The sequence below is a fragment of the Gobius niger genome, assembly GCF_951799975.1.
Source record: "Gobius niger genome assembly, chromosome: 20".
NCBI lineage: Eukaryota > Metazoa > Chordata > Actinopteri > Gobiiformes > Gobiidae > Gobius > Gobius niger.
In genome coordinates, this window is record NC_136871.1 from 5,404,325 (window position 1) to 5,427,557 (window position 23,233).

General features: G+C 38.5%; 1 protein-coding gene across 1 annotated transcript; it reads right to left on the reverse strand.

The window, feature by feature from the left end:
• Positions 1-1,363: 1,363 nt before the first annotated feature.
• ssuh2.1 (ssu-2 homolog, tandem duplicate 1) lies at positions 1,364-22,746 on the reverse strand. The gene is made up of 12 exons (XM_079579327.1): positions 22,619-22,746; positions 10,516-10,608; positions 10,342-10,426; positions 9,143-9,272; positions 9,003-9,063; positions 8,129-8,253; positions 7,986-8,048; positions 7,216-7,295; positions 4,440-4,532; positions 3,630-3,735; positions 3,440-3,547; positions 1,364-1,669 (listed from the first exon to the last, which is right to left on the reverse strand). Exons 1-12 carry the CDS (start codon positions 22,641-22,643, stop codon positions 1,535-1,537), a joined length of 1,104 nt encoding a protein of 367 aa, XP_079435453.1. The 5' UTR covers positions 22,644-22,746; the 3' UTR covers positions 1,364-1,534.
• Between the last annotated feature and the right edge of the window lie 487 nt (positions 22,747-23,233).

A 23,233-nucleotide genomic window follows, 5' to 3' on the forward strand; every position in this document is an offset into this window, starting at 1 on the left:
CCTATATTTGGTTTGGAATAATAAAAACAGAAAATACCTTGATTCCCATAAAAAACAAGATCAGTATAAGATTACTGGCTACATAAAATCCCACTTTTCTGGACTTTAAGAGGCAAATGCATTGTAACATTAATGCACTAGACTCTGTTTTCTATAGAGCAGAGGATACAGTTCAGATATTGGAAAATGTGTTGCAGTCATTGTTCAAATGTTTAGTGTGAGTTTAAAAACAAATAGTAGGTACCAGTAAAAAGAAGGATAAAGCATTGGGTCTATTATTGAAATGTCCAGACCTTTACACATAATATGCATAGAATAACATAAACTACATTTGAATGTCTGTAGAAAAAGCTCTGATAGATACAGACGGCATCTCGTCATAGAAGGGGGCGTGGCTTCGCCGAGGGGGAAAATAGAATCTTTAGAGAAACACAATTTTCCCTCTTTTTTGCCATTTTCTGGTGGAATATCAACTTATTTATCACATACAAATACAGTCAAGTGTAAATCGGGCCTATATGGATATTTTCTCACAGCTGATTGTGCAGTAGAAGTGAAAAAGCGGCAGTTGTAGCAAGCGCTAGCTAACCCTTAGCATTAGCCCGATGCTAACATGTAGCATCAAGTTAGCATTCTCCGTTATTCATGTATTTATGGGCTGTTGAACCACTTTGCTCCTCCCCATGTCTTTGTATCATTATTTAGTAGAAACTATGTTAATATTTCAGCATTTGTTACAGTAGTTTTTAAATAATTTGAGAACATTTTCATTTTTTCAAAATTGTTTTCCCCCTTAACTGTTTTCAAAAATGACCATATATGGGCGATTCCAGAGATGCCGTCTGTATCTATATCTAATGTTGGGATACAGACGGCGTCTCTGGAATCCCCCATATAGGGTCTTGTTTGAAAACAGTTAAGGGGGAAAACAATTTTGAAAAAAATCTAAATTTTCTCTAATTATTCAAAAACTACTTTAACAAATGCTGAATTATGAATATAGTTTTCTACTAGATAAAGATACAAAGACATGGAGAGGAGCAAAGTGGTTCAACAGCCCATAAATACATGAAAAAACGGAGAATGCTAACATGATGTTACATGTTAGCATCGGGCTAATGCTAACGGTTAGCTAGCGCTAGCTACAACTGCCGTTTTTTCACTTCTACTGCACAATCAGCTGTGAGAAAATATCCATATGAGCCCGAATTAGACTTGACTTTATTTGTATGTGATAAATAAGTTAATTTTCCACCTGAAAATGTCTAAAAAGAGTGAAAATTGAGTTTCCCAAATGATTCTATTTTCCCCCTTGGCGAGGCCACGCCCCCTTCTATGACGAGATGCCGTCTGTATCTATAAGGCTACAGAGTCTGAGTTTTACTGTGGTATGAACTGGCTTAAAACCTGTCGAGAGCAGAAGAAGTGCATTCACAGACACTGATCTTTACAGGAGTATTTGGTTATTACCCGGTTATTACAGAGTTAACATAGTGTTTGTTTCCCAATAAGGCAAAATGTACATAAACATATATTATAAAATAGTGCACGCTGAGGGATATTTGGCAGTGTGGACTTTGTTCTCCATCCCGAAAACGTAGAAGTCAAAGTCTTTCCCGTTGTAGCTGTAGCGAGCGTGAGTGAGAGGCACCATCTCAATCGTCTGACGCTGCAAAACAAATAAATAAATATAATCATAAGGTAAACAAGCACCGATGTTTGCAAGGGCCAATTCATCTTGTTGGAAATCAGCAACTACTTACATTGAGCATATGTTTTGTATGTTACAGGCAGTGTTGGGGTAACGTATAACAAAATATGACTTTTTTTCAGTAACTAAGGAATATGACATAATACTGACACAAAATATGGTAATATATCAGTCATTAATATTCAAGTAACTCAAGTTAAATGCAGCACCAAATCAAGCTGGACACTGATGTATAAGATCAAAACAATACATGAGAGAATGGGGAAAGCAAAGGAAATATTTGACTGCACTTTTCCTCGGTGGTCTATTACTAGTTTATGTTCAGCTTATATTTTGCCAAAAGTAACTCAAAAGTCCCCTCCTCAAACCGCCACCTTTAACGTGGTGGAGGAGTTTGAGCGCCTGAATGATCCTGGGGGCTCTGTTGTCGGGGGCTTTGTGCCCCTGGTAGGGTCTCCCAGGGCGAACAGGTCCAAGGTGACGGGTCAGACAAAGAGCGGTTCAGAAGCCCCTTATGAGAGACCAACAGGCCTGGGTAGAATCATGAGGCCGTCCTTATGTGGACCCACCACCTGCAGGGGGCGCCATAGGGGCTGGTGCAATGTGATTTGGGCAGCTCCAACAGCTGCCCCCACGACCCGGCAACGGACAAGTGGGAGAAAATGGACGGATGGATGGATGGATTAATGGATAGCTACATTTTTAAAAACAGTAATATGTAATACAAACAGATTACATGTTTAAAACTGTAACTACAAATATAGAATATATTACAATTTTAAAGTAACTTGCTGAACACTGGCTACAGACCAACTGTAAGAGGATTCACTGTAGAGTCACAATTTAAGAATTTAAGAAAAGGTCAAAGACGGATCTTGAAAGCACCAGTCATGAATCAAGATGAAACCAGGACTAAACCAGTACTTAACAAAAACTAAACCAGGGCTCAGTTTCAAAGCAAATACTATTATTTCGAATACAGACACTTGCAAAATATTATTTGCATTGTATAAAAATAACCATACATTAAAAAAAATCTGTGTAAATGTTCTGTACAATAGCTTGACAGTTTGTGCTCAAATTGCAACCATAGACTGTGTAAAGCATGGACATATCATCGCGATTAGCTGCGGGAAACCTAAAATAATAGGAAATGGGGTCTGGCTCTGGAAGTTCCTTGTTGTAAAGGACTTTCTATTTTATTATATTTCCCCTCTCCAAGTCATCATTGAACACAGGCAGATGCAACATTGTTTTTTACCTATTTTTCCAGACAAGTTGCTAGCATGAACAGGCGTCAGTTAGCCCACACTGAACACTATGGGGAAGACACCAACACTTAGTCCACCACTTCTATACAGTCAATGATTGGAACACAGAGAGGCTTCTTTTCCTTTTGACTTTTATTGGCAGCTGGATTCTTACTGATTTATTTGCTGCCACTTCTCTTTGTTTAGTTGAACTAGAAACTACCTTTATTGTAGAAACAACTACCCAAATAAACGCCTTTGATACCTTAGAGCATCCCTTGTTCAAATTTCAAACAAATCCTCCTCAGTGATGACAACAATATTCAAATACGGCTTTACTGTTGGCGTTTCACTACTCGTCACTTGCACCCTTGCTTTATCATGCAAATAAGACAATGGACTGAATGTTTTGAAAGAAAATACTGTCAAATAAGGGAATATTAACAGATTTAAAGTACTAAAGGAGCTGGAGTTGTACCTGTTGTAGGATGCGGCTGGTGGAGCTGAAGCGATTCATGTGTTCTCCGATCAGTTTCCTGGACACGTCGCAAATTTCCTGATCTGGGAATCCTTGGATCGGATAAACCTGGGGAAAATAAACGTTAATGTCTTATTTTGTTGATGTTTAAGGATATTAAAGAACAACAAGTAACAGCTGTTTTCTTTACCAGCACACTCTCATCCACAAAGAAAGGGTCTCCAGTCACTTTCTGGAACTTCTCGTCAGGAAAGTCAGGCTGACGGTCCGGGATAAAGTCGTCTCTGTTGTTTTTCCTGCACAGACGCAGTGAAAGGATCAAATGATTTATACCATGAAAGAGAGCATTATACAGATTAAGCATGTTGTTTCACAGTCACAGCATTACTCTGTTTCTATAAGCCTGTGAGATGGGGATAACAGTCATTAATCATTTAATTTTACGGTGGCTGACAGTGGCGTCAATGCTTAAGCTGTAGTTTTCCGATCAGAGCATAGAAGAATAACATCCCATTGCCTTCCTGAGAGTAATGTGGATGGTCACAACAGGAAGAGGATCTGCCATTTAAGTCTTTTAGCTTGAGGTAACAGGGCAGTGCCTTCTGAAACAAAGCCTTCAGTCAAGAGATTTGTAACTTTGAAACTGTATCCAATATATGTATACAAATCTCAAACAACGATAAGAGAAATCAGACATGTGACCACAAATCTTAGTGTTCTTTCTATTTTGTCAGGCACTCACTTCTTTTAAACAACATGCCAGTGCTGAAAAACACAAGGAAAATACGCTTTACTAATATCTACCACGTGTTTTGATTATTAAAGGGAAAATATCCTTTGTCCTTGTTAATCTTAGTTTGTTGGATGAACTAGCAGCCGTCTGACAGTTCCTGTATCCTGTATCCAGCTCTCTCCAGCCTGTGCAGAGTCTAATCAGCACTTTCTATTTCCTTTGTCGTCTTTGCAAAGTGAACTTGATTAAAAATAACATAAATCCTACCATGTGACCGTGAGCTCGATGAAGTGCATCAGGTTTTGTCGGCCGTTACAAACTTTGCAGGTTTTGTAGCCGTGGCCGTGACATGAGATGCATCTGCGGACAAGACAATAATGACAATAATTCAGATTCAGATTCAGATTCATTTTATTGGCCATTTGCAGTTTGAAAAACCACATTGGAAAAAAAATGTGCAAAGAGCTCAAAGTGCGATATGTAAAACACGTAAAAAGACACAATATAAAAAACAGAACAAACAAACAATGCCACATTAAAAGCCTAAGGGCGAAATATTGTACAATAAAAGTCCACACAGATAAATAAATAGAAGTGCCTTGTTTAAAGTGCCTTGTTTAAAGTGATCACAGCTTGAGGAAAGAAACTGTTAATATGTCGATCAGCCGGGCGGCCAGAGGCATCATGCAAGTTGTAAAGCTCGATTCAGTAGTCGAGCTTTATATGTGGCCTCCAGGAGAAGTGCAAAGTGCAGCCAGTGGTCCTGCTGGCAGAGCGAACCACTTTGTTCGCTCTGCTTAGTTTAGTTATTGAAAGGGCACTATGCTAATTTCCATATGTAGTCCTACACAATTAAAATGACACAACAAAATGAAGAATTACATATCACAGGCAATTTACAACTACAACTGCAATAAAAATCAACTAAAATTGCAAGTAAATCATTCGACTAAATTTAAGACAAATTTAGTCGACTTTGCTTTTATAATATTAAGTATAATCATATTTAATCTTGTTCCTCTGCTTCATGGAGCTGCTCCCACATGAACAAAGCTCAGAGCTCTTCCTTTGGCAGTGAATTTACATGATCTGAGAAAATGGATGATTTTAGTCTCTCCTTTTCATTTTTATTTTATTTTAGTCTAAAATATCTGGACATTTTAGTCATACTCATGAAAACGGAATTTAGTTTTAGTCCAATTTAAGTCGTCAAAAACATCACTTTGACTAAAATTAAAACTAAATATTTTAGTTGACGAAATTAACACTGAAACAAAGTGCAAGACACAAGGTGAAACACTGGCAAGCTACAAATCATAAAGCGTAGAATTGTAAAGTGCAATTATAAATTATAGAAGCTCTATGAAGGATATTACCGGGAAGGTAATACAGGGGAAGGCAACATCAGGCCCCGGTGGCCAAATCCGTCCTCCAATATAGAACCTCTGGCCCTCAAAATGATTTTGAGAAGTATTATTACACTCATAATCCGAGAGTACTTAAACATTTTAGAGTTATAGGGACTAAACAGAGTTTAATTTTTTTTTAATTACATATTTTCTACACCCTATTTGCCCAGACCTATTCTGGGCTCCTGTGTTTAAGTTTTATTGTGTTTATTGTACATATTGTTACTGTACTTGTACAGCACTTTGGCCGACTATGGTTGTTTTTAAATGTGCTTTATAAATAAAATTGACATTGACATTGACATTGACATTGACTAAAACTCAAAAAGGTGCTACTTTGGCCCAAAGTACTGTCATGCATGAGCTTAATATCGAAATTGCAGCTACGCATAATGCCTGAGGAGGCAGTAGTGAGTCTAAAAATGACAACTTCCATCACCCAAATAGGTGATATACAACACTGGCATTTTAGAAAGTGGTGCTTTACTTTGGACAGGTTCAGTCCACTGTCTTTTAACAATCGACCCTACCCTACTTGCCCACCCCTGAGCAGGGCTGAAAGGTTTTTCGTTATCATATTGATATCGAGATATGAACATTCAAATATTAAAAGCAAAAAAGCAAGATAGAAATGATATAGGTTTTCATCAATAAAACGGCACTCTTCTGTGGTTTTCACCTAACCCATAGTTATATCGCATCGATATTGAGATATCTAGCATGAATATCGAGATATGAAATTTTGTCCATATCGTTCTGCCCTAACCCTGAGTTAAAGGTGCATTCTGCAACTTTGTATGCAAAAAAAAAAGTTGATATTTGTGCATGCTTGGCCTTGTAGTGCCACGACGGCTGTATGTGTGATTAGAATGGCTTCTTTACTTCCGATCACAGTTGTCTCTACAGCGCTCCAGGATCAGTTATTTTGTAGGTTTTCTAGGTTTTCTAGTGAGAGAGTCAGTCAGCAGTGAAAACCTTCCAAAGAACTGATCCTATTGGTCCTACAGAGCACTGTGATGGAAAGCAAAGGCGTCATGCGAACTACCCATAAAGCCACTAGGTCAAATACGCACAAATATATATATATATATATATATATAGGTATATGTTATTGTTCTCATTTGAAATCGTCTGCATTAGAACAATACGTTGATGCTGCTCGAGTGAGCAAGTACAGGATTTGGTCAGGACGACCTCCAGGAAGAACATGCAAATTCCACACTGAAGGACCCACATGCCCCGGTCCAGCACTAATTTGCATAAACCACATGTGATCGAAGGACATTGTGTTTACTTTGTTCACGTCTCCAACTAAAAAAAGTGACAGAAAGATCTATTTGTGGTGCTAAACTTTGATTTCACGTATTTGTTTATTTGTTGGGGACAGTGTATATTAATGAATATACTAGAAATGACTGTAGCCATGGGAAAGTATCATCCTTATGCATTTGCACTTACAAACACAATTATTAATTCGAGCATGTGTTTGAGTTGTTAACAAAACTGTTTAATATTCACTTTAGTAAACAGCAAGCTAGGAAATCCATGGTGCCGTGATGAACCCACTGTGGGCTGTAAAGTTTTGTGTTCTCTCTATGATGTACGTTAGTGTCGCACCTTGGTGGGAACAGTACCTTTTACGCCCTCGTCCGCTACAGGAAGAACAGCGCTTGTTTCTGGATCGACCGTGACCGTGGCAAAAAGTGCAGCGTTTCTGGAAAAAGGACAGAGTGCATTAGAGGAGTTCTTATCTAATAATAATGTGCAGCTTGCAAGTACAGTTCTGTGCGGTTTGACTAATTTGACTTTGTTAATAATAATAATAATAATAATAATACATTTTATTTGTATAGCGCTTTTCAAGACACTCAAAGACGCTTTACAGAAAACAAGAATAAAATCACACATCAAATTAGCACATTAAAATAGAGGGCAGTTATTCAGTATTAAAAGCCTTTTTAAAGAGGTGAGTTTTGAGTTCTTTCTTGAAGGTGAGGAGGTCAGAACAGGCACGGAGCGGTGGGGGCAGTGAGTTCCATAGTGTGGGGGCGGCGATGGAGAAGGCTCTGTCTCCCCAGGTTCGGCGCTTGGTCTTACAGGGGAGGGACAGGAGGTCGGCGTTGGAGGAGCGGAGGGAGCGAGATGGAGTGTGATGGTGGAGGAGGTCGGTGAGGTATGGAGGGGCCAAATTATGGAGGGCTTTGAAAGTGATGAGGAGGACCTTGAACTGGATGCGTTGAGGGACGGGGAGCCAGTGGAGGTTCTGAAGGACAGGGGTGATGTGTTCACGGGAGCGAGTGTGCGTGAGGAGGCGGGCAGCGGAGTTTTGGATGTACTGGAGTTTGTTGAGGGTTTTGGATGGTGAGCCGTAGAGGGCGCTGTTGCAGTAAAGTTAAAAACCAACCTGGCCTCTCCCGTGACAAGCGATACAGCGAGTTCTTCCGCAGCCGTGGCACGTATGGCAGCTCTGACAGAGCACAGAAGCAAATTATTCTAGTATACTATTAAGAAAATGTTTAGGTGCAGAAGATTTCTAAACCTCTATACCTTTATAAAGGAGGAGTGTGGCACGCGGGCCTTGACTATCATGTCAGTGAACCTCTGAGGCAGTGACATTGGGATGTCCCAGGGAGGAGGGCTCACACCGTACTGAGGACCGTCCACCGGCTGCCCTGTGTATAAATACATCCAAGAATGAATTGTGTTAGTTAAAGTGCATTGAAAATATGGCTGATTTAGAAGGATAACATCAGTTGCAAGTTCATCAGTTGCATAAATATCCTTTTATTTCAGTGAAGCAGCAATTTTAATGAAGAAATGTTGGGCAATGAAGTTATTTTAATTAGAATTTTGATGCTGCTGACAGGAAATGACATAGATAAAGGTAAAGCTATTTTGAAGAATCTATTTCAACTTTTTTTGAGCACATGTGTTCATTCATAAATTAGTGCCTTCAGTGAGAAACTACAATGCAAATGGTCTTGGAATAAAAGAAAAAACAATCCCTAAAAAAAGCGTCTCCAAACATTTGACCAGTCGCGTAGATACTAACACCAATAATTCTAATAGGTGTGTGAGTATGTGTGCTTTGGTCAGACCTACATCAATCACGTAAACTGCTGGCGATTGTTGTCTATGCTTTGGGGGGTTTAGGGCATTGAATGGTTAGGAGGGGGCGGGAGACGGGATTTTAATAGAAAAGAATGAATAGAAAAACTTTATTGTCTAACGCGCACAATGACGGCAGAAATTTGCCTTTGGGTTGCTCACACATTCACAAGCACATTTGCCCGGCAGCAAATATAATAAAACACATAATAACACGTTTAAAGTCCAATTGAAAATCACTTCTTTTCATTGCAGACACAGCAGGTCAAAAATCTTAAAAACTGAGGTTCATGAATAAACAGTCGAGGTTTACCGCTATAAGGCTCGAACTGCCAGGCGCTGCTTCTGGCCTCGGTGTAGGTCTCCAGTCTGTACTGCATCAGAACACAAAGAACAATGACCACAGACGCAAACCAAGCGTGAAGAAGCCATAGTTACTGTAAGTATAAATACCCTGTACACGGTGACAGGTTTCAGATCTTTGAAGGTGAGGTTTCGGGCCGGTTTGGCGCTGTATTTCCACTTGGACTCAGCAAACTTCACCAAAGCCTCTCTGGCCACGTCCTCGGACACTGTGGGCACTCTGGAGACACACAGCAGCCATCACATGATCACACTATTGTTTTTGCGAAAGTTTGCTTTCATTCTAACTGAGATTTACATGTTTTTTTGTGACTCAAATTTTTATTTAACTTTTACATTATTTTTCTTTTTAGAGTGGGTTTCCAAAAAACCAAAAGGGGGGGGGGGGGACAGTAACACAAATACAATGCACACATCCACACACCAGTGTTGTTTTTGGCAGCCCTTTTAGTCTTAGTCTTAGTCTTTTAGACGAAAATGCTTTTAGGTTTAGTCACATTTTAGTCATTTCAAAATGTGATAGTTTTAGTCACGTTTAGTCAGACTAAAATTAAAAGGTTTTTGTCACGTTTTCGTCTGTTTCATTATAAGAAGTTATAATTAATTTCGATAAGTCTTGGAAATTGGGATAAATAGCTGTCTATTGGCTTTCTACAGCTTTTGACAAACAGATGACACCACGATAGGCACTGGCAGAAGTGGTCGGCCAACTGTGAACAGGACTTTTCCCAAAAGCGCCCGCTCTCCTCGTCCTCTGATCATCGCTTCGAGATTTATTTATTTTTTTACCAACAGCGCTGTCTGCACATACGTAGCCGACCTCATCGTGCTTTCTGCGCTCATACGCCACGGTATTGAAAACTGTCCTGAGAAACAATAAAGTCCCTGTGACCTGGATGTCAGACGCTCCGAGGAGGATGTACGCGAGCAGTGACTGCACGCCACGGGGAGAGAGAGAGAGAAAGAGAGAGAAAGAGGTTCTAGTCCCCAAAGAGCTCATTTTAGCTCGTCATCGTTACGTTATCGTCATTAAAAAAAGGGGCGAAATATCGAAAATATATCGTTATCGTCTTCGTTGAGGAAAACAACACTGCCACACACACACACACACATTCCCAAGCACACACACATTGAGTTGCCTTGTGTATGAAATGCGCGGTATAAATAAAGTTGCCTTGCCTTGCCTTGCCATTTCAAGTTTCATTCAAGTTAAAAAATTGGACCAAATCGCCCAACGTTACAAACTTCTCAGCATACTGTATTTAACTTGAACACATTTCCTGACTTACTGAACGTTGGGCACCAGAGTGTTCCTGTCCTGCTCGGGCTGAGGGTTGTAGGCCGGGGGTGGAGGGTAAAGAGGGTTATCATCAGCTAGACACAGAGCATTCAAAGATATTATATAAACCCATACTGAAACTGTAGCCGACATGCACTCATTAAAGCACAATTGTAGAAAATACCTCCTATGTGACCCTGGTATCCGTGAATGTCATCCAGCCAACCAGGAGGGGGCGCTGAGGGACCCTCTTCAGGTATGTTCGGATCAAAGGCACCTGAGAAAGATACAAAAAACAACAAAATAAAACAAAGAAAGGTAGTTCATATTTGCTGCTTATCACCACTGGAAATGGAAAAAACAGAAAAAATAACACATGAATAAATCTTAACCACACATTCATCCCACTTTGTGTATTTAGGCAGTAATAACTGGGGCAGCCTCGATCCACGAAAGAGAAGACACATTCATGAGCAATTAGTTCCAAATATTTCATTCGGACGAGCGTGCCGCATTTTGCATGATTCATGACCGAATATGGGACAACGCAAACCCCAGTGTTTTCTGAAAGGCGGGTCAGGAGGATACAAAACGTGGATAGTTGTGGAAATATCAATGTGACGCCAAAGCATGACTGACAATTTGTTTCGGATTTCGAGCCGCGGGGCAGATTTTTCACATTCCAAAACACATACCATCAGGCAGATAAAATGCTTGCTAACAGCCGTCACCATGATCGACTTGTGTTGAGATTTAGAGGCGAAACAAACAAAAGCCTGACAATGCAGAAGAGGGTGGACAGTCGGGTGTCAGTTTTCAGGAAGGGAGGGCTCGCTGCATTCTTCTGCTCAGACCAGGAAACAGATCAGGGAAGAGTCACCCCAGTGGAGCATTACAGCATCTCACAAACCTCTACGATCTCAGCAAACGGCAAAGAACAGCATGTACTGTATTAGGGAAACGTCTTCTGCATAAAACTACATATTCTGCTCTTGCCGAGTTTGGTCGTCATCACGGACTCTTTCAAATTCCTCTAGACACACATAAAAAACACATTCAAACGGAAGCAGCAACAACAAGCAGAGGAGACTCACAAAAAGAGTCTTGCGACAGCTCAAAGAATTTAGTCAGACACAACATCCTCTTTCACCAATAGTCTGGTACGGGAACTTGGACAGTCATTCATGCACAAAACTCAGTTCAATCAACAAATGATCCAAAATGACTGGCCACACACTCACATCCACAGAGACTCAGTATCAAAGACGCATCACACAGCAAGCTCCATTCATTACATTTTATCTTTACTTCCCTGGTTTTATTGTTCCTTCAAAACTACTTTGCACTTATCCTCGATGAGGTTTATTCAAGCCTCTCCACTCCCATATGAACGGGTTCCACATGGCTGAAAATGTAAATAGAGCAACTTTCAAAGCAGGAGGTGAAAGGAGGAGACACAAAATCTTAGGTAAACTTGGCTTTACCGAGCATGTTCAGCCATGCTCGTTTTGCATGAGAAAATTCTTGGGAATAAAAACAACACTAAATGTTGCTTTGTCGTCCTCAAAAACATGAGTTGGAGTAATGCTTTGTAAGCACACCACGACTTTGGTTTGAATTGATCAATGTGCTTTCAACAAATGGATTAATCCTCATACAGATATTTGTAATGAACCAGTTTATTCTGTTTTATTGGTTTATTTGGTAGGGACAGTGCATGTTAATGAACAAGCCAAAGCAGATTATAGCCTTCAAGGGCTACTTTCCATCTGTCGTCCCCCATGCGCACTCTCAAACACACTCTCATTCATCCTGGCCTATTGTGCATGTTTTTATTGGTAGGGGAAACCGGAGCACCCGGAGGAAACCGGAGCAGACACGGGGAGAACATGCAAACTCCACACAGAAAGGCCCCGTCCTTGGTGGGAATCGAACCTGGACCTTCTAGCTGTGAAGCACAAGCACTAACCGCTGTGCTACCGTGCCGCCCGCCAGTTGCATCAAGACTCTGCAGAAACGAAAATAAAAAGCTGTCTGAAGGAGGTTAATAGACTAGAATACGTTAAGGAACTATAGCAGATCTACCCAGGTAAAGCTTAAATAAGCTTAACCCTAGAACACTATCACTCAAATTCAAAACACCATCACTAACACCGGGTGATTTTTACCCGAGATAATACAACCGATAAAAAGAACTTGTCATCAAAATCTAACAAAACATGACAATACATGACACATTTGAGTAGTATTTTATATTAAACTGTGTCATGTCTAATAAAATGAAAGAAAAGCTTCATGAGAGGATCATATAAAAATGCTACAGAATTAATGGAAAATTAGGAATTTGGGAACAAAAAATTCCTAAAAAATAAAATAATGAAGATGGAAACTTGTTTTTTGTTCCCTTCCTGGGGTATGTGAGACTTCCCTGGTGAAGGCTCTGTGTCCTTGGCACAAACAGCCGCAGGAGAGAGAAACAAAATATTTTGAATGGGTATAAATGACCAGCTGGCTAAAATAACTACTATGTGTTTGATTTGAGCTTGGGAATTATTATAAAGAGCCAAGAAAAGGTAGATTACAAGAGTGTGCAGAGAAAGGGGGAGTCATTTCAGGACACAAGCTCCTGGAACAAAGTCCTTTTGAGAAGAGACAGGCTGAATATACAGTATAAGTCAAACATATTTCAGTGAAACAAAGCAGACTACACAACATTACAGCATGATTAAAGCTCTGGCTTTTGATGCATTTAATGAGGTTATTGTAAGAAGTGCATAATAGCATGCATAGCCAATAAATTATGTGCTTGACCCATCCGATTATCTATATACTGGTTACAACAAACCAATGTTTATGTGCTATGTTTAGCTGTGTTTCATTTGACCTTCAAAGCGTGCAGCAGCATCAGCTCGACCAATCTTTCTTCTCAGAATATAATGATTTGAATTGTAGTACTACACAGTTGAACACAATAGCGCCTTGATTGAGACACTTCCTAAACAGCCACTGGACTCTCTGCGTCACGTCACCAAAAGGCCTATTGCAAGCCTTCATAGCAACCATGTTTTTTTCAGTCTGAGCTTCAGTCCTGCTGTCTACTGATAAAAATACTGCACAGTCGCAGATTGTGTCACGCTGCAGACAATGCACTTAGCAGAGGGATAAAAATATAAGCGAGAAGGTGTTTCCCCAAAAGATCTGAACCGCGATGCAGTCTGAGCGAGAATGGCATTCGTGAGATGGGAACTCATTAGAGGATCAAAATACAAAAACAGGGAGGAGACTAGTGTGGAATGTGCTGCATACAATGTACAGTGCTTTACTGTGTGCTACAGCGGCGCAGAGAGTCGAGCCGGTCGTCTTCTGACCAGAGGGTCGACGGCTTGAATCCCGCACTGCCGTTGTGTCTTGAAAACGTCACCCACCTCCAGTGTCTGACACCAGAGCATGAATGCGAGCGTGAATGGGAGAGCGGTTCCTTGATGTAAAGCACTCTGAGCACAATGAAGATAGAAAAGCGCTATATAAATCAATCAATCAATAAATCTTTATTTATAGAGCCCTTTTCCTACACAGGTGCATCGCAAAGTGCTTGACATTTAAAAAGACATTAAAAACATTATCGCCTGTCAGACGCTCCCAGTATATACAGTTATCACAATACACACACACACCTACACTCTCTACCCATTACGTCATTCCGCCAAAACGGTGCCTTTTGCGTCCCAAAAAAACAAACAGCCACACAATGGCAATCACAACCAGACTATTACATAAAAACTATTACATAACATTATATCGATATTTTTTTGTAATATTTAATAACAAAAAGACAATCCAAAAATCGAATTTTCATAAAAATAAAAAAAATTGGCCTGTCCCCGCCTGTGATTTTTCATCTTTAATAAGGTATAAAATGTATAAATTGTAGCTAGAACTACAAAATAATCACTTAATTACATTGTCCACTAAGAGATCTCATTATTTTACTGTTTTTAATTATTAAAAAATCTTATTTCTATGAATTTGCAGCTTTATGTGTCTCCCTAAGTTTTTGTCATTCCTGTTACCGAACTACAAAAACTCTCCACATATTAAAGGTTCAGTCCAATAACATCAACATCAAGAAGTTGTTACATTCAGACGAGACTTTCCCAGGATCTAAACCAATCAGTGACTCTCTCTTTCTTCGATATTTTACTCTATGAACTGTTTGTGGAGAGGGGGGGGCAAATATCATCCATCATTCCTGTTACCAATTTTCAATGTGTAAATCCAAGTATGTTTCCATTCCAACTTATTTAATCAATATCTACAAGAAATGAAGTTTCAGTGGGTACAGCATGTGCTTCTGTGCTAGTTAGCATTAGCATTAGCCTGCAATTGGCAAATTGGTCAAATTTTGTCATTCCTGTTACCATCATTCCTGTTACTATTTTGAGGAAGAGAGAAGAAAATTCCATTCAAAAAATTTAAAAGAGACACCTAAATAACACCTAAATATATCGAAATTTCATTTCAATTTTAAAACAACTTTTATGGGGCGGTTTTAAAGCTGAAAAGGCACCGATATGGCAGAATGACACTCACACTCACACACAGAAGCAAAATCAAGTACATAAGGCTGGGTACAGATGACCAAGGTGAGGAAACACCATTAGAGGAGCCGTCCTCCCCGGGAGCAGCAGACGGGCTGCAGCCGCCCGGGCACCGACACATGAGTCTCCATAGGAGGACCACACCTCCACCTAAATGTGACCAATAAATGTGATCATTTATTTTACTGCTGGTAAAATGGGTCAAGGAACAGTGCAAACAGGGAAGAAGAAATTTAGATCAACTAGCAATAATTCTGACAAATAATGCTTGCATTTGCAAAAATTCTCAACCTCAGCTGAGCTTGCTGATGGGCTAGCCAATGTTGAGAAAGCTTCATCTGAAAAGTCAAGTCCAAGAGTCCTGAATACTTTAGGAACCAAATAACCAATCAAACCAATAATACTAGTCTTATCTGTAATGAACCGCAACCACTTTTAATAATGTTTACTATGAGAATGAGGATTGAACCAGGGCTAAACTAGCCTGGCCTTTGCCATCCATAAACTCCAGTCAATTATAATTTCCCTACATGTACATCTGGATCTGATCTCAGTGGCCGTGTTACATCGGTTGACTTTCTACCTCCCATTCAGCGAGCGGGGGTGGCGGGTGTTGTAGGTGACGTCAAGCATATGGGCCGCATTTGCTGGCTGTAGTTCGGCAATGGCGGCAGATACGAAAGTAATGGAAGCTCTTCAATCTGTTCTGGCTCGGTCCCAAATATCCAGAAATTAAACTTGAAGCCTTAGAATGCGCAAGGAATGTCCCCAAGAGATATGATAGACTGATAGACTTACAATGGACTTACAATGGACTTACGATAGACTTACGATAGACTTATGATAGACTTACGATGGACTTACGATAGACTTATGATAGACTTATGATAGACTTACGATAGACTTATGATAGACATATGATAGACTTACAATGGACTTACGATAGACTTACGATAGACTTATGATAGACTTACGATGGACTTACGATAGACTTACGATAGACTTACGATAGACTTACGATAGACTTACGATAGACTTATGATAGACTTATGATAGACTTACGATAGACTTATGATAGACTTACGATAGACTTACGATAGACTTATGATAGACATATGATAGACTTACGATAGACTTATGATAGACTTACGATGGACTTACGATAGACTTACGATAGACTTACGATAGACTTATGATAGACTTACGATAGACTTACGATAGACTTATGATAGACTTACGATAGACTTACGATAGACTTATGATAAACTTACGATAGACTTACGATAGACTTATGATAGACTTATGATAGACTTATGATAGACTTACGATAAACTTTTACGATAGACTTATGATAGACTTATGATAGACTTATGATAGACTTACGATAAACTTTTACGATAGACTTATGATAGACTTACGATAAACTTACGATAGACTTATGATAGACTTATGATAGACTTACGATAGACTTACGATAGACTTATGATAGACTTATGATAGACTTATGATAGACTTACGATAGACTTTTACGATAGACTTACGATAAACTTATGATAGACTTATGATAGACTTACGATAAACTTTTACGATAGACTTATGATAGACTTACGATAGACTTACGATAGACTTATGATAAACTTATGATAGACTTATGATAGACTTATGATAAACTTACGATAGACTTACGATAGACTTATGATAGACTTATGATAGACTTACGATAGACTTATGATAGACTTATGATAGACTTATGATAGACTTACGATGGACTTACGATAGACTTACGATAGACTTACGATAGACTTACGATAGACTTACGATAGACTTATGATAGACTTATGATAGACTTACGATAGACTTATGATAGACTTACGATAGACTTACGATAGACTTATGATAGACATATGATAGACTTACGATAGACTTACGATAGACTTATGATAGACTTACGATAGACTTACGATAGACTTATGATAGACTTACGATGGACTTACGATAGACTTACGATAGACTTACGATAGACTTATGATAGACTTACGATAGACTTACGATAGACTTATGATAGACTTACGATAGACTTACGATAGACTTATGATAAACTTACGATAGACTTACGATAGACTTATGATAGACTTATGATAGACTTATGATAGACTTACGATAAACTTTTACGATAGACTTATGATAGACTTATGATAGACTTATGATAGACTTACGATAAACTTTTACGATAGACTTATGATAGACTTACGATAAACTTACGATAGACTTATGATAGACTTATGATAGACTTACGATAGACTTACGATAGACTTATGATAGACTTATGATAGACTTATGATAGACTTACGATAGACTTTTACGATAGACTTACGATAAACTTATGATAGACTTATGATAGACTTACGATAAACTTTTACGATAGACTTATGATAGACTTACGATAGACTTACGATAGACTTATGATAAACTTATGATAGACTTATGATAGACTTATGATAAACTTACGATAGACTTACGATAGACTTATGATAGACTTATGATAGACTTACGATAGACTTATGATAGACTTATGATAGACTTATGATAAACTTACGATAGACTTACGATAGACTTATGATAGACTTACGATAGACTTACGATAGACTTATGATAGACTTATGATAGACTTACGATAGACTTATGATAGACTTACGATAGACTTACGATAGACTTATGATAGACATATGATAGACTTACGATAGACTTATGATAGACTTACGATGGACTTACGATAGACTTACGATAGACTTACGATAGACTTATGATAGACTTACGATAGACTTACGATAGACTTATGATAGACTTACGATAGACTTACGATAGACTTATGATAAACTTACGATAGACTTACGATAGACTTATGATAGACTTATGATAGACTTATGATAGACTTACGATAAACTTTTACGATAGACTTATGATAGACTTATGATAGACTTATGATAGACTTACGATAAACTTTTACGATAGACTTATGATAGACTTACGATAAACTTACGATAGACTTATGATAGACTTATGATAGACTTACGATAGACTTACGATAGACTTATGATAGACTTATGATAGACTTATGATAGACTTACGATAGACTTTTACGATAGACTTACGATAAACTTATGATAGACTTATGATAGACTTACGATAAACTTTTACGATAGACTTATGATAGACTTACGATAGACTTACGATAGACTTATGATAAACTTATGATAGACTTATGATAGACTTATGATAAACTTACGATAGACTTACGATAGACTTATGATAGACTTATGATAGACTTACGATAGACTTATGATAGACTTATGATAAACTTACGATAGACTTACGATAGACTTATGATAGACTTACGATAGACTTACGATAGACTTATGATAGACTTATGATAGACTTACGATAGACTTATGATAGACTTATGATAAACTTATGATAAACTTACGATAGACTTACGATAGACTTATGATAGACTTACGATAGACTTACGATAGACTTACGATAGACTTATGATAGACTTACGATAGACTTATGATAAACTTACGATAGACTTACGATAGACTTACGATAGACTTACGATAGACTTATGATAGACTTATGATAGACTTACGATAGACTTATGATAAACTTACGATAGACTTATGATAGCTGCTTCACGTCACGACCAAACGCTAGCGAAAATCAGATCCAATCGTTTCAAAGGAGTTCACCCCTCCCACCTGATAACGGAGCTCAATTGTGAAAGTCCAGACCCTTGTACGAAACGCAATGAGTACGAGGGTCTGGCAAAACCAGGCTAGGGCTAAACTAGAACTAAAACAACAACTGACTCCAGATGAGATCAAGTCTCCACTCAAACAAGGGCTAAACAAGGAATTTACAATATTACCTTTCACCAACAGCCGAGGAGTTGAAAGAGCTACAATCATCTATTACAGATGCTTGCACTATGAGGTTCAAATCCTTTAAAGGCAGAAGTGGATGCCTAAAAATCCTTGCTTGGTATATTTTCCCCTTACTTTACCACACATGTATCTACTTTAATTCAAATAATATATGTTTTGGCTGATAAATGATTTGGCTGCTCTGGATTACGGGCTCGGCCTGTATTGGCATCCATCATGACAAAAACAAACATACAGCTAGCACATCCACTGGATCAGTTCAATTTCTTCTACAGAGCGCGGGCGAAAAGAGACTGAACCCTTCAAAAAGTCTATACAATTGTTTGAAATAAGAGATTTCTACAAAGCACTCTCTTATAATAGAGAAAATCTAACCCTAAAATCTGTCACTTTACGATTCAATATTAGAACGTCGTGAGAACTTGTGACAACCAAGTTCCCATGAGAAAAAATGCTCTGCCAAACAACCACTGCTCGTAAATCATAGTATTTTGATAACTTCGATTTTCTGCCAATTAATGTGTCTGACATGAGAGCATTATTTCAGATCGTAAAAACGAATTACAAAGAAACAGATTAGATTTCATGTCCTTTCAAAACCACAAAATAAAATAACACTCAGCGACTTCACGGACCGCTTTTCATGATTTATATCTATATATTATACTTATACACAGCAGTCTGATACTTATACATTTAAACTTATCTTGTGCCTCTGATCAATTCACAGCTGATCATGTGCACATTTCTGAGTAGCCATGAAGTTTTCTCATTCAAATGGAAGACCTCAGTGATTTTGTGACAGTGACATTGATGTGGATTATGCCCCCTAACCATAGTTTGGCGAGATACAGTGTAGTAATCCTACAGTTTAAAGACTTAAAGAGGGGGTATTATGCTTTTTTCAGTCACATAGCACCAGTTTATATCACACTACAATGATGCTGAAACCTTCTGTTGGTCTGTAAATGCAGTAAATTAGAATAACTGCCTTGTATAAAATTGCTCTCTCAAAATGGCTGTAGTGAATGTCTTGAAATAGGCCTCTGTCTCTTTAAGAACCTCTGACCCTTTCAGACACGCCCCCTCCACACGCTGTCTGTGGCATCAGTGGGGAGGGGGTTCTGCTGAGGAGCAGTGGTTGGTTACTCGGCTGGTGACGAAAGCTCGGAGGCGTCTCCAGGAGGTGGGGGCGTTCCTAGGAGGACTCAGGCAAACCTATCCCTAAAATGGCCGCCATCAGAGTTTTTACAGATTACTGAAAAATACTTGAATGTGCCAAGGCAACACTTCAGGCATGTTTTTAATGAGGGAATGACATAATAACATGATGTAAAGCTTGAAAAGGTCCATTTTGCATAATACCCCCCCTTTGATATGTCACACATTGTCTATATCAAGTTCAGTTGTTACGGCTTGACCTCTTATGGGGCAAGTCTTCATCTTGATTCATTTTCCGTACGTCAGAACTTTGAACCTTTTGACATAAAGAACAACATGCGTTTATGAACCATTATCGTTTTGTGTTGTCTTTGGAATCATTTGTTTGTTTTTCCCACCTAAAATTGAAGCACCCATTACAGCTTTCCCAATTGTGACTTAAATTTTCATTTGGCAAATAATTGTGCTGCCTTTGATTAGGCAGATAAGAGGTTTTTGCTATTTCAAGAGTAAAACAGATTGCCGGAAAAACACTTCAAACTAAATATAAGGTGAATGAATTCTCAAATGGGTTGTGGGCCGACAAAACTGCTAATAATTTGTTGTTTGGATAGCTTTTGGTGATGTAAATATACTAAAGCAGGCAAAATAGCAATTATTTTAAACATACATTGAAATTAAACACTGCACAAAAGCAACAATTTAAAAACAGCCCTGGACTCTGGTCAGCCTGTCCCAAATTAGCGTAAATGCGACACTTCCACAAATACATATGTTAACCTCTTACCCCCCGCCTTAACCGAGAGCATTTTCTTCAGTTCGGCTTTGCCCAAATCTAAAAGCTTCTTGACTGGAGAGCAACACTGTAACGCCTCATTTGAAAGCTAAAATCTAGAAAAGTGATGGTAACTTTTTGTCACGTTGTCCGAGCACATTTTCTCCAGTTTGGCTTTACCCCAGTCCAAAAGCTTCTGGAAAAAAGCTGTGAAAATAGCAACAAAACTGGGACGAAAACAATGATGGAAATGTAGCAAAAAAGTGACGAAAAAGTGACGAAAAATGACAAAAATGTCACAAAAAATTGACGAAAATTGACAAAAATTTGATAAAAATTTGACAAAAAATGACACAAAAATGACATAAAAAATGATGACAAAAGTGTGACAAAAAGTGACAAAACATTTACAAAAAACTGACGAAAAATTGATGAAAAAGTGGCAAAAATGTCACAAGAAATTGACGAAAAATGGATGAAAAAAGAACAAAAAATGACATAAAAATGACAAAAATGTGATAAAAATTGATGAAAAAATGACAGAAATGTGACAAAAAATGACAAAGAAATCGACAAAAATGTGACAAAATGTGACCAAAAAAAGACAAAAATGTGACAGAAAATTGACAAAAAAATTACAAACATTTGACCAAAAAATGACCAAAATGTGACAAAAATCTGATAAAAAAAATGGACGAAAAAATGACAAAAATGTGAAAAAAAGTGACAAAACATTTACAAAAAAGCGACGAAAAATGGATGAAAAAGTGGCAAAAATGTCACAAGAAATTGACGAAAAAAGGACGAAAAAAAGACATAAAAATGACAAAAATGTGACAAAAATTTGATTAAAAAATTGACGAAAAAATGACAGAAATGTGACAAAAAATGACCAAGAAATTGACAAAAATGTGACAAAAATCTGATTAAAAAAATTGACGAAAAAATGACAAAAATTTGAAAAAAGTGACAAAAAATGACAAAAAAGTTACAAAAATGAGTTGAATATCCAACAAAAAAAATGATGAAAAAAAATCTGATGACGTGAGGAAAAAGATCCTCTCGGTTCAGGCGGGAGTTAAGAGGTTAAGCTTTTAGATTTGGGCAGAGCTCGGTTTCGCCCGGGGGTAAGGGTACAGTAAAGTGAGAGGCCCAGACCGGTGGCCCTAGAGCCAGTGGCCCTTCTGTGCTCTTCCAGAATGGACATACGGCCAGTCCGCCCCTGCACACTACTTAACATTTTTGGATTAAACTGCTGCCATCAACGCAACACACACTCTAAATGCTACTTCTGCAGTGTATAATCAAAGAATGGATTTAGATGGAGGACCGTAACTATTATCTCCAGTCAATATAGACAAGCTGAAGATGTCCCGCTCCCAGTAAAAGTTAAGTCAGGTGTTTGTTTTTAGGCATTTTTCAAAAACATAATATAAATCTGTAGTAAAATAATCCTTGCATTTTATTCTATGTGTTGGTTGAAATGGCACGCAGTGTAGCTTTAACAATGATCCGCGTAAACTAACCCTAAATCAAATTACCCGTGGATTGCGCAACACCTTAGCGTACTGTAAAACCGTATAACTTTTTACTGCGCGTTCACTTTTGCAAAAGTCTGCACGGCCTGAAAGCACAGTTTAATAAAACATTCTTCAAATCCAGATCGAAACTGCAGCTTCTGAAGCGGAGAATCTCCTAAAATAGTCGTGCTTAGTTTCTGGGGGCAACAAACAAGACAAGACTTCCCAGCGTAAAGCGCGTGGATCTTACGGCCGCGACAGAACAGCGATGGAAAAAAGTTTGCCTCACCGAGCTCCTCGTCTTTTTCGTCCATATCTGCGCCGCCGTGGACGATGATACGGATTTTGGAAACAATGTGAAGCTTTGCGCGTAATCCTCAGTCAAGTGTCAAAGTAAAGCAGCACGCTTCCATTTCCAGTCAACGCTTTCGAAATAAAATTCGCTGTTACTTATAATACAGACGGCATCTCGTCATAGAAGGGGGCGTTTTTCACTCTTTGAAGCCTTTTTTCTGGTGGAATATGAACTTATTTATCCCATAAATAAAGTCAGATGTTATTCGGGCCCTTATGGATATTTTCTCACAGCACATTGTTCAGTAGAAGTGAAAAAAACGGCAGTTATTGCTCGCGCTAGCTAACCGTTAGCATTAGCCCGATGCTAACATGTAGCATCAAGTTAGCATTCTCTGTTTTTTATGTATTTATGGGCTGTTGAACCACTTTGCTCCTCCCCGTGTCTTTGTTTCTTTTTTTAGTAGGAAACAATATTTATAATTCAGCATTTGTTAAAGTAGTTTTTTGAATAATAGAGAAAGTTTAGATTTTTCTCCAAATTGTTTTCCCCCTTAACTGTTTTCAAACATGACCATATGTGGGCGATTCCAGAGACGCCGTCTGTATC